Genomic DNA, 13,455 nt, shown 5'->3' with positions numbered 1-13,455 from the left:
ATCATTTTTTAGGTTGAAAAATTATAAGAATAAAAAATAATATAAATACACAGTACATAAACTACAAAAAAGCGTTGATCAAAAATATGATGTTACTCACACAACTGTATGTATACAGGGTGGGGCATTTAAAATAGATCACCTGAATATTTACGTTTGTTTTTAACAATAGAAAAGTGTCAAACAAAAGTTGCTTGGTTTCGAGGGGCACATAATGTGATGTCAATAATTGTTCTGTAGGTGAAGGCATTTTATTTTTTTTTCAACGGAATGATGTTTTTCTATTTACATTCGGATAGAGAATTTTAAGACGAATGCAGTGACCTATAATTGAAGATCATTCAAAGTTACAAGGTCGATAATGGAAAATAATTGAACGTAATAAAAAATAAATTATTTCAAGGCGCTCTTCGAATAATTTCGTGTCTTCTCTGCTTGTTGGTGTACCGCTATATTCGTTCAAGCGTATCACGGTATGTAAAATAAACATTGAATAGCACTTAGCATTATCATGACTGAGATGAGAAGTGGACAGGCAGAGACCTTGGTACATAAACGTCTGGGCCGGAATTCTTAATAATAAAATAATTGGTCCTCATTTTATGAGGATGAAATTATTCGAAGGGGGTGCCTTGAAACAACTTATTTTCCATTACATTATTTTCCATTATTGACCTTGCGTAATCTTGAATGACCTCCAATTATAGGTCACTGCATTCGTCTTAAAATGCTCTGTCAGAATGTAAATAAAAAAACATTATTCCATTTAAAAAAACAGATTTGATCTTTGCCTTTCCTTTACGCCTCCTCCTACAAAACAATTATTGACATCACATTATGTGCCCCTCGAAACCAAGCAACTTTTGCTTGACACTTTTCCTTTCTATTGTTAATAAAACAAGCGAGTTATCACAATCTTGTTGCATCAACCCGTCTTGGACGGACGCATCTTTGTCGGGTGCTCTTATTTCCGTTATATTTTTGAAAAGTGTGGCCGACTTTGACTGTGCCTTGCGATTACTCTAAATCCGCCTAGCGGTCCCGCGATTTTGGTTGTCCCGTTTGTTCGTCCTGGACGCGCGTATTAGCGGCGTGACGACGTTGATCGGGCGGTTCTTGCCATTTTCGCGGATTATAGCATCATTCGTTAAGACTTTACGTTACTCACCGCCTTCTGCGGGATTTTCGTTACTGGCCGTTTTGACCTAGTTCTAGTCGTGTGCCATTTTCATTTGAGAAGAAGGAGACAAGCGAGTTATTCAGGTGAGCTGTTTTAAATGCTCTATCCTGTATATAGCTTTTATACATGTATATATTTATTTTTATACAGAAACTGTTAATATTAACCCATTATTTAACTTCAAACCTTTGATTGCGTACGTCAGATACATCCTTAATCATTAATAAATACGTTATTTATTGCATTTATACGTAGAACAGAATAGAAAAAAAAAAATTGTGCAGCGGAATTATTTACGTAGGAATTTTCAAATGCGCGATACAATTCTGCGGACATACAAAATGCACGCGGAAGAAGAAGAAAAAGAAAGTTGAATCTCTATACGGATATAGGATATAGGAAGAATCAATCTAGTGTGCATGAACATGTGGTCGATGTCATGTCGGTGCAATTATTAAATACGAGGCTACTTCAATAACCTTATGAGTGTCAATTCCGATTTCTAAGCTGCGTTCAGAAAAGTTTACCCGGGTACCTCCGAGTATCATCTTATCCTTGTTTAACATTGAGTAAAAGTAAACAACAAGAATAAAATGATACACACAAGCGTTTGAATGTTTTCGAACGCTTCCCGAGTGTAAACTGTAATTCGTGAGTCTCAAAAGAAAAAGAAAAAAAACAAAAAAGAGAAAACGAGAGAGACAATGTGGCATAAAAAAAAAAAAACGGGAGAAACGAATCTTAACTGGTTAAAATAAAGAAATAAGAATCGCCCGCGCGTATCGCAGCGTGGCAAAGTGAGATTATTGATAAACTTATAATTTATCGGAATCGGTGAAAAATGTTAGGAGCGAAAGAGCGAGTGTGTGTGTATGTGAGTGTAAAAAAAAGAAAAAGAGAGAAAGAAAAATGTGTGTGTGTGTGTGTGTGCGCGAGAAAAAACGTGAGACATATGTTAAACTGAAAAAATGAAAAAGATAAAAAAAGATAGAAACATAAAATTGTAGCACATGCAGGAGTAACAGAGATAATGGATACTTTTTATTGTAGGTATTTCATATAGATAAAAATTATAAAAATAATAAAAGACGCATATTATATTAACAGGAATACTCATGGAAAAAAAAAAAAACTCGTAAAGTTAACAGTGTTTTTTCTGCCTATATACGTATATCCGACGTCTCGCGAGCGCGCTGTGTAATTTCTTTCGTATAAGACTTATATGCTGAACGAAAAGCTATATAAAAAAAGATGAAGCAGACGCGCCACTATAAATCTGGCAATTCTTGCGTTCTTATCCTTGATATAAATGATTAACTGTTACTATTATTATTATCATCATAATTATCATTGACACTGTACAAAGTTGGCAATAATTTTAAGAGAAAAAAAATTTTAAGAGACTTGCCCTTAAGATGTCCCGTCTTATAACGTAATCGTTCGTGCGGAGACGAAAGAGATGGAAGAACTCTATCTCGGCTTCGAATTAGCCTTCCCTTTCGATTTTATTCGTGATTAGTCAGGAAGGGTTAAATCTTACGAATTGAAGAGAGTCAGGCCAACATTCAGGCAATGAAAATATCCAAGAAATATTTTGAAAGAATAAGAAATATTTAAATCGAGTGATTATATGCTGTATTCGTCGCATATCAATCTTACACAGCGATTATACAATTATTGCGATATAAAATAAAAATTGAACAATTGAAAAAAATAATTAACAATTAGTTTAAAGTCCCTGGACGACATAATATAAATAGCATTCAGTATTTGATAATTTTGAGATAGGTATATAATAAACATATTTTTACTTAAGTTCTAATTTAAACATTTTAAGATTTTGACAATGTTGGTTAAATTTTGACCAATTTTAAGCAATTATCTGTATATATTTATTGTATTTCTAGCATTAAGTTTAAGAAGGATATATCAATATTGGTGAACAATGATGATATTTCTTGGATATTTCACATTGTTCAGATGTATAAGTGATGATTAATTCTGCAATAGAGATAATATATCACCAGATGAATGTGCCCTTTCGTCATGTAAACAAGCACAAATATTTCTTTACGAACATAGCAGTAGGCCTCTAGCTGTGGATCTGGTAAAAAAAATCTAACTGCTTTCGAGAACATTATACTGCAAAATTGTAATCACTTTGCTAATCGTATGAAAAAATTTGCTTATTACTTTATTTGCTGCAAAACAATTTTCACTATATGGAAACCAGTATTATTACCTATATTGGTAATCCCATTATTTCGCACTGTTTACATTGTTTTGAGAATTCTCAGATATGGCTGGCGGAAGAAAATTTATCATGAAATTTGATGTATCGAACACAGTTAGAAATCGCTAGATTACGCTATAAAAAAGGTAAAAAGATAAAATAAGAATACGTTTATTTTTTCGATTAACGAGACTCGAAGCTGCGACTTGTGTCAGGAAGAGTAACTTTCGACTTTGAGATTGAAGCTTTATATATGTATATATGCGGTAGCTTGGATAATGCCAAAGAAATCCTAGTAACATCTGAGAATTAACTGCCTAAAAACGTAAAGCGACTAAAGAATTGGAGCATTTAAAAAATAAGACGTCTAAAAGATCAAGGCATTTAAGAAATTTAAATGTCTGAAATATTAGATGTATATAGTAAGACGCGTCTAAAAAGTTGAAAAATTAGATTGTCTAAATTATCTAAAAAAATTGAATTCATTCGAATATGAAGATATCTGATGAATTATGATATATCTCATATTAAGTATTTTAGATTTTTGGATATTTAGTGTATGATCAATTTTTCGCGTGATAAAATTTCTACTCATTCTAACACGAATCGCCAGCTTCTACTCGTGTTGCACTCAAGAAACATCAACGATGTAAGAATAACGACTCTCGATATTTACACACTTATTCGTAAAAGCGAAAAAAGAAGACAAAGAAGGAGAAAAGTGAAGCGTTCACATAACTGTACAATTATAGTCTTTTACGTTATAACAACCTACAATTAAGTAGTCGGGTTGCATATTTTGCATTGCTGATAACAACAGTAGCGTATCACTCATCTTAATCCCTAATTTTATATATTATTGGAAGTAAGTAATCGGCAAGAATAAAGATTATAATCAGCACAGCAGTGAAGTTACTATACATCTGTAGATAAGCGGTTTGCAAAAAGAATTTTAAAAAATCGACACGATATATTCAATGTATTTAATGATCTTTGAAAGATGAAGAATATATGAATATATGGGGGAATAAAAGAAAAGAAGAAATAGCTTGGTTTCTTGACTTTTCTTCGCAACTCCTTAAATCCTTCTGTAAATACGAAGTGCATCACAATGCAAGAGAAACTAACGTAATAATGATTTTAAAAAATGAGACTTCATTTGTACTCACGATTTATTGCAATATTCTATAAGATTCAATTTACAAGCTATGCAGGAAACAAGTTCACACTTGTTATCGAATACCTTTGAAATCAGATAAATAATTAAATATTACACATAATAAAAAACGAGCTAGGTATAGAATAACTAGGGGCATTTAATATAAATAATATGTACAACATATAAATTGCGAGTTTTGCAAGTAATGGAAATATGCTATTTGTTATTATTACGTATGTATATGCATTTACATGTTAGGACAAAGCACGGAATCGACTTCATCCGTCACTACGCTTGAGTGACTCAATAGCCCATCCTTGAATTGACCATCGTCAGCTATTTTTTCTGAACCCTGGAGAGCCCTTTTCTGTATGAAACGTCTCACCACGGTGGAATTTACATACGACATGGTCAATCTGCATCCCCAAGATAGGAGCGCTAAGGGCTGTACAAATAGAAGACAACAATTATCAAACTTTCAAAATCAAAATTATTAACTTTTCAAAAGAACAAACTTTCAAAAGTAGTAAATGTGTGTGTGCGCGCGCGCGCGGACATATACAGGACGTCTGATAATGACCGAGTAATCTTTCGTGAGTAGATAGAGTGGACTAAACTGAACCAAAAAGTTCTCTACCATTTTGCAATTTCTACAATTCTTTTTTGAGTTATCCTATAAGTAGAGTGTCTAACATCAACACATATCACAACTCTAAATCTTAATAAGATATCTTTATGAAACATTTTTAAGATATTCCATTAAAAATCCTGAAAAATGTCTTAAACTTGCCTTGCACATCGATTTTATCTGCTTATTCTGTAATCTTTAAAAATTAATATCTCATGAAATATTGAAAAAATTGTAAAATGGTAGAGGACTTGTCAACTCAATTCAGTCCGTTTTATCTACTTACGAGAATTTGTAGCCATTACACCGGACACGGCAAATACACACGTACACGCGCGTGCACGCACACGCACAAATTGAAATATTAAAAAATAAAAAAAATTTGCATGCCAAACAAACTCCTAACTTGCTTTTATTACTTACCCGGTCTTCTTCCAAATAACTATATGGTGTAATGATGTGTCGCCAGAGACATTTGCTAACAAGATTTTTCAAACGTTTTACTTCCGATGGATTTGCACATGGGTGATACAACATAACAATTGCACCATGCTATTAATAATAGAATAACGAAATATTAATGATTTTTATATCACATCAATATGTATATAGTATATACAAGATGAATCAAAGTCATTAAACCAGCTTTTTACCATATTTTAGAAAGTTATAATATAATATAATAAGATATGCAGTCGATAACTTGCTCATACGGTAAAAAGTAGATCAACGACTCTAATTCACCCTGTATTATGTTGCTATTATGATTACCTCGAGACTATGCAACCATCTCTGTTTGGGTACATATTTGTATTCTCCGTAAACTGGCCACAAAGGTCTATGAGGACCGCTGCAAACCACATATAAATATTCTGTTTGAATACAATTGTTTTTATAACTAGAGAACATTGTGTACTTACTAAAGAGGAATAATACTATCATATTCAATTTTCTGGTTCATACATTTATGAGCAGCCTAAAAAATACTTCGATTGTGACAGTAGTAAATAATGTCAGTATTTAATGAGATAACAATATAAGATATTTTTACCCTATATGTTTTTGGAATGTTCTCACAATAAATTCTTGCTGTAATCTTACGTGGCATAAAGTTATGACCATAACACGTGTATTCTGAAGGAGTATGATCCCAATCAAGAGTCAAGTTAGTCTGAAATTTTATTACCATTAAAATTAACTGCTATATTCTGTCAAAGAAGATTAAAATATTCTTTTAATTGATACAAGTCTATGTTAATGGAATATACAGCAACCTTAGCATCGTCACATTCTGGTGACACATGGCCCATATACATTTCATGAGGAAATTCAGTTATAGATTCGTATTCATTACGTTCATTGTTTAACGATATTTTGAATGGCAATTTTGAATTATTTGGTTTCTCAGGCATCCAACGTCCAGGCCAATGCATCTCGGAAGATAATTCTGTTAGATTCATATTTGTATTGTTGTTGATTCTTTGGAAACACTTTACATGATGTTTTTGGATTACCTGGTGTGTTAGATATCCAATGCTCAGGCCAATACATCTTCTCAGGTAGCTCTGCTACAGATTCATATTCATATTGTTGATTTTTTGGAAATACTTTGGGCGGTGGTTTTGGATCACCTGGTCTATCAGGCATCCAACGTCCGTTCCAATTTTTAAAATTGTCTACAACATCCCTACGTTTGTATTTGTCCTTGTTGTATTTATTATCATCTAGTGTATGCAGCAATTTTTGCATGACATTTTTATTCGATTGTTGTACATCATAATCTGAAAGATAATTATAACAAAGGGTAATTATCCTTTAAGAACTTATTCCTTTAAAAACTAATGAAGAAAGTAAAAATTATGTATCTTAATACATTTTTTAATTAAATATAAAGATTAAATACTTGTTTGTATTAAATGCATACATTTTATGCAAAATGTATCACAGACAAGTACCATTTAATTTTTCAATTAATAATTGATTCCATTTTTATCAAAAAGAGTTTATTTTTGGGACCAAATTTATTAAGCACGTATGTAGTGATAGAAAAATCACACATTGATAGAGAAAAATATTAAAATGCAAACATTGTGCAATCACAAAACTCCACTAAGATTTTGAAAGAATCAAAAATTTATATAATAAATTACAAACGAATAGATTTGACATTGTGTATAATATACTTTAAACTATAAGTCAATTGCGTTAATTAATGTAACTGAAGAGATCTGAATCATGGATCAAAACATAACAAAATTATCGTTACAGAATAAATACATTATATAAAAAATATCTAATGTTGGCTCTTAATTACTATATTAATTTATTTTGATGGAACCTAAATCTTTTCATATTGTTTAGAACATATTGAACTGTCACAGAACTTATATTACTTTTAGGTTAGAAATGCAGACATGAACATATGAAATTATTAAAAAATAGCAATACCATTGTATTTATAAGTATCTACAAAATTCGCTGTTATAAAGGTGAAAATGAACAAGCTGAAAACCAGTCGGATCACCATATTCTTAGCCGCTAAAAACGTAGCAAAAATTATAGACTACATTTATCTTCTTTCGTCTTAATTTAAATGGAGCAGTCAATTAAACGCGAAGTTTCCAAGACACACCTTCCACAGGACAACGTGGTATTGGTCACTGGTCACTACATAGTTCAATATCTACGTTTTGTGGACATAGAGGCGCTTCGAGATAAAGTGACAGCTAAATCCGGCACGTGATTAAAATTGACGCTTGACATTCGTCAATTTTTATCACGTGATCTGTTTTGATGTGTCGTTAAGTAGCGGTAGCCAATGGCTAGGACTGTTCTAGGAGAAAAGTGCGATTCTTATTGGCCACTTAACGGACACTGACAACTATCGGTAGACGTGTTACATACAGAATATAGGACCTGCTCCCATCACTGTGTCCAATGGTTTATGGTGTCCAACGTCCAAGTATCGAACTCAGTCGGCTGTGTCGTTGAGTTTGACTATGGCTAATCGTGAGAGATGCAATTAAACGTGACTACATCTTAAGACTATCTTAGAGTAACGTTCGTTTGATAATTTGCGAATAGTACGCCGAGATCGTTCGCCCCCGAAAAGCTATCGTTATCTCATTTTTCAAGGACTGTCGTTTTAACATATCATCGTCGTCATGCCACAAAGCGTGAACTCGAGAATTGATTCGTACATGAATAAATGTCGCGCTTGCATGAAGAGAGACAGCAAGATGCTGCCCATGTACGATAATACCGTTAGTTGGATCAATTTACCGTACAAGCTCGCGCAGCTCACTTCTGTCAAGGTAAACAGAAATGCAATGTATTTTGTGTCTAACCTCAATAAGCGTCTTCAACAGACAGCTTTTCAGAGCCCAGTTTGATCATGATCTCGGGCATAAATATGATTGAAAATCTGCTGCTTTGAAATCCCAAAAATTTTTGGATTTAAAATGATATATTCTATATATATATGTATATCGTGTGGTTGAATACCACACCTACATGCTCGCTCACTCACTCAAGGAAGAGAAAGTGAAGATGCTGTGTACAAAAAGTGCAAGGAGCACAAATAAACTTATGATTAACGTTTGGTACAAAAAATTTTTTTGTACTGAAAAAGAATGTTTTTCTTGAATAATTTATTTGATGTTACAAGGGCATTTTGTGTAGCATGCATTGATTAAGATCTACTACAATTTCTTTATACCTACTTTAAAAAAAAAATGATTGCTTATTTTGTTATATGTAATTAATTAATGTTGTTTTGAGAAAAGAATTTTATTTACTTTAGCATACTACTATATGTAATTAAGTAAGATAATTATAAATATATACACTTTATATAATTAAATAAAAAAATTCCTATTTTTAGTTGAAGCAAATTTTTAATATTTCGGGATATATATATATATATATATGTTTTTCTGCAAACTGTATATTAAAATAGAATTTTTATTTAATTAGATTTATTTTTATTAGTTTAATATTAAATTATTATTAGTGTATGTAATTCTTATATGTTAATAACATTTTTTTTCATCAGATTGATCAATTTGATGGGTTACCTAACATGCTCTGTTTAAAGTGTGCATATCGAACGCATGCTCTATATAACTTCAGACTAGAAGTGCAAGAATCAGACAAGAAACTCAGAATGATGTATGAAACTGAAATGACTACTACCAAGGTATAATGATAGAAAATAAAAATAATATTAATTTGAAGTTTATATCTGTATGAATATGTATGTATTTAAAATTTACAAGTAAATTTTGAATAATCTATAAGCATTAAATAATTTGTTATTAATCATAAAAAGATTAATCTATGAATAAATATTTAAAGAACTTAAAATTTTCTAAAAGATATCTTTTTGATGTTATTATAATGTCTTTCTTTTTTCTTTTTAGGAAGAAAAGTTAAATGTTAAGAAAGAAAAAAATGCTATGCAAACAGATGGATCTTTGGAATTGAATATATCAAGTGATGTAAAGACTGAACATCATACTGTAGATGATACTTTCGAATTTGTAGACATTGAAACAACAGATGAGATGGACGAACAACAATCTGAAATTAATGTATCTCAATTGGTTGAAAATAATGGGGATGGTAAAGAGAACTCGCAGTTGAATGATATTTTTTATAATATTATTGAAACTAACGAGGATGTCCATTTGACGAAAACCGATTTACCTGAAGAAATTTCAAAAATGTTTACAGACAATGTATATACAATAATGTATATACCAAAATCTGCGATTGAGTCGATGTCTATGGAGAACACGTTAACACTTGAGCCGAAGCAAGAAGAAATTGTAAATAGCAATGGTACATTTATCCCTGAAGAAGAAATCTTGGCCGAAATAAATGAAGAAACCTCAAACAGTGTGTGTATTTCCAATCCAGAACCTAATACGATGAGAAAGAATAAATGTACCTATTGGGAACAACTTGAAACATCAGTAATAGACGTTGAGGAACAAGAAGAATGTAATGACACGCTTCGAAACAGAAATAAGGAAGCAAAGCTCAATGAGAGTATTTCTAACATTGAATCTATCAGAGTAGAGGACAGTGATGGATCTGATTCAGACTACTTTGTTGATGGTAAAGATAATGTATTAGGCAGTGTGAGTGATGCGATTATACGGATAAAAGAAGTGCAGCAAGAAAATGGGATTGAATACCAATGCACGTTATGTCTACAGAACTATAATCAATTAACTGATATATTATTGCATACTATTGACAATCATGTCCCTTTCAACGGTCCATTCTTTTGTATGGTGTGTGAAAAGGATTGCAAAAGTCATCGAGAGCTGCGAACACATGTGAAAACACACACTGGCGAGTTTCCATATTCCTGCTTTCTTTGTCAAAAGGCATATAATAGAAAAAGATATCTGAAGAGGCACATGGCATGCCATCCCAATTTTTCACGGCATCGCTGCCTGAAGTGTGGTTGCCGCTTTAAATCAAAATCAGAATTGGAAAGCCATGCAACGACACACGACCATGCCACACCCTACACTTGCAATCAATGTACGCGTGTATTTAATCATAAGGGCAATTACAAACGGCACTTGATGAGCCATTTGGATCCACAGGGTCTTTATTTACCTAAATATCCGTGCAATTACTGTGACAAACGTTTTCCTAACAATCGTACACTGCAAACGCATATACGCGTACATACTGGCGAAAAACCGTTTCAATGTGACGTTTGTCAAAAATCATTCTCACAACGAGGCAACTTATTGAACCACTTAAAAATACATTCGAATCCTCGCAGTTACACATGTGAAGTTTGCGGCAAAAGGTTTGTAACTTGTGTGTGTGTGTGTGTGTGTGTGTGTGTGTGTGTATATACAGTTGTGGCAGAAATAATAAACACTAACTTATTTGTTGTCCTTTTTCGATTTGCGAACATATGCTAATACTAGATTAGGTTACTTTTTCTGTTGAACGTCGAAACATTTTAAAAACATGTTTATATATATAAATAATCTCAGTTGATCTTTAGAATTAAGTAAGTGCAGACGTTTTTCGAAAAATTTTTATTTTTTATTAAATGTAAAGCCTCAAAGTATTACCTCTACACATAGTAATTGATCTAAATATTTTTTTTCTATCTTCTGCAGATAAAATTACGATTTATCTGCAGTGTACCTATTATTTCTGCCATCACTGTGTATATATATATATACATTTTTATATATACATTTTTTTTTAGTTTAATATGAAATAGGCAAACTTTGAAATAGGATATAATGCAAAATATCATAATTTAAAAATATTCTAAATATTGTTTAAAGATCATTTAAAAAGAGTAACATAAATATATTAATCAATTTCGCTCGTTTTTTGCAATGCAAATTAAATAATTAAACGGTCTAAATCGAGCTAAATGGATTTAATAATAATAATTATTATTCTCTTAATAAATATTAATAAAAAGGACAAGGAGCCAAGGTAAATTACAAATACAATAATACATATAAAACAGTTAAAAATTAAAAATTAAAATAATAAAGGTTCGTTCGGACGTTTTTTGACTCAGTTCGAGTCATCTTTAAGCGGAAAGATAAATTAAATTGTTCTTAAATTTTACAATATAAGAAACTAACAAAAAATGTCGTACGTTTAGGAACTCACAGATCCTTCAGCGATTCTTATGGATGTTTGCGTCGTTGGATTGATAATATTCTTATAATGTGTGATAAAGCATTACAGACATGCTGATTGATATGATCACAGATAACTCGCAAACCTGTGAGTTCCGAAACGTACGACATTTTTTGTTAGTGTTTTTATATTGTAAAATTTAAGAACAATAATTATTATATTAAATTCATTTAGCTCGATTTAGACCGTTTAATTATTTAATAAATTAATTGTTATTATATTATATACTAATAAAGATTTTATGAGTCGAAACGTTTTGTATTGAATTTAATTAACAGGATAATGTGGAACATGTACAAATACTACAGTGATAACAGTCTAATCTTGACAATTATTAAACTTATCAATTTGACGATCACAGGATTTGACTTAAATTCGGATATTACCATCACGGTATTTTGTATTTTACACTCAAATAATTTATATTTTGTATGCGCTACCTTTACATGTATAACTTTTATATTTAATCATTTTTCCTTGTACTGAATAGGACCCAAACGAGGGTCGAAACGTATACGTTTTATTATTCATTTTTTGAATAAATTTTATATATAAAAATACACACTAATAACTTGTGTCGGCTCACATTGGCATTTCATTATTTCTTTTGGATTAATATAAATTAATATGCTTTAATAAATATATTTTAAGTAACTATTTAATTTAATATCTTATTGTGTTCGTTTATTGGTCGTTATCACAATACTTTATTTTGCTGTGCAAATAATCGAGCTATTTTATATTTATTTGTTATTATATTATACTGTTCACTAATATCTCTTATGTTGTAAATAATATTTTAGTATCTCGTAAATTTCTTTTTAAAAATTTTGGAATTCTTTAATGACAATATATATTTGATTAAACATAATATTTGATGTAAATATTCTTATATATGATTATTGTAGCTTCAATCAACGTGCTACGTTACGAGATCATGGATTATTGCACACAGGTGAAAAGCCTCACGTATGTAATGTATGTGGAAAAGCATTTACGGTTAGTGCAGCGTTGAGGAGGCATATGTTTAATCACGTTGAAGGCAAGCCATTCAATTGTGCAAATTGTGGCATGGGATTCACTGGTAAATACGATTTACGACGACACATGCGAGTACATGAGAACCGACCTAAGGAAAAGCGTAAAAGGAACACAAAAACAACGAATTTTCTTCAGCAAAAATCAGAAGAAAGTCAAGTTGTGTTGGTAGAACCGAAGACCGAGACTGTGCTCATAGAAATAGAAGAAGAGTTTTTATCACAAAACATTGAACAGACCATACCTCAAGTTGAATCAGAAAAGGAAAATGAGGATGCACTATTTAATCTTCAATCTTATTCTATACAATACAATTGAGGATAGATCGTAATTTTTATGTAATGTATATTATCTTATTATAAACATATTTTTGTTTTTCACATATAATCACGTATACAGTGTTGCAATTATTTTCTTTTCCTCTTCAACTTCGATTATGCAGGTATAGCAATAGAATTTATATAGCAATTTATCAAGATTATATTTGCTTCTTTTGAAATAGCTTTTTAGCTAAATAT

The 13,455-nt window shown here is 31.4% G+C and overlaps 2 protein-coding genes across 3 annotated transcripts; one reads left to right on the top strand and one right to left on the bottom strand.

Annotated features, from left to right (window-relative positions):
* Positions 1–4,528: 4,528 nt before the first annotated feature.
* Positions 4,529–7,866, bottom strand: LOC108774724 (uncharacterized). Of its 2 annotated transcripts, none has more exons than XM_018540893.1 (8): positions 7,649–7,838; positions 6,715–6,981; positions 6,475–6,647; positions 6,252–6,371; positions 6,121–6,176; positions 5,972–6,050; positions 5,624–5,752; positions 4,529–5,017 (listed from the first exon to the last, which is right to left on the bottom strand). In XM_018540893.1, the coding sequence occupies exons 1-8, from the start codon at positions 7,725–7,727 to the stop codon at positions 4,820–4,822; spliced, it is 1,101 nt and encodes a 366-aa protein (XP_018396395.1). In that variant the 5' UTR covers positions 7,728–7,838; the 3' UTR covers positions 4,529–4,819. The 2 variants fall into 2 exon arrangements, with proteins under 2 accessions (XP_018396395.1, XP_018396394.1); XM_018540892.1 differs by lacking the exon at positions 4,529–5,017 and having other exon boundaries at positions 5,380–5,752; positions 7,649–7,738; positions 7,833–7,866.
* A 296-nt stretch (positions 7,867–8,162) lies between these two features.
* LOC108774699 (zinc finger protein 852) lies at positions 8,163–13,255 on the top strand. Its single transcript, XM_018540858.1, has 4 exons — positions 8,163–8,514; positions 9,255–9,398; positions 9,622–11,033; positions 12,808–13,255. The coding sequence occupies exons 1-4, from the start codon at positions 8,365–8,367 to the stop codon at positions 13,253–13,255; spliced, it is 2,154 nt and encodes a 717-aa protein (XP_018396360.1). The 5' UTR covers positions 8,163–8,364.
* Positions 13,256–13,455: the final 200 nt, after the last annotated feature.

The sequence above is a fragment of the Cyphomyrmex costatus genome, unplaced genomic scaffold (genome assembly GCF_001594065.2).
Source record: "Cyphomyrmex costatus isolate MS0001 unplaced genomic scaffold, Ccosl1.0 scaffold273, whole genome shotgun sequence".
NCBI classification, from domain to species: Eukaryota; Metazoa; Arthropoda; class Insecta; order Hymenoptera; family Formicidae; genus Cyphomyrmex; species Cyphomyrmex costatus.
Note: the sequence above shows the minus strand (reverse complement) of the source record. Positions and strands in the feature narration are given on the sequence as shown.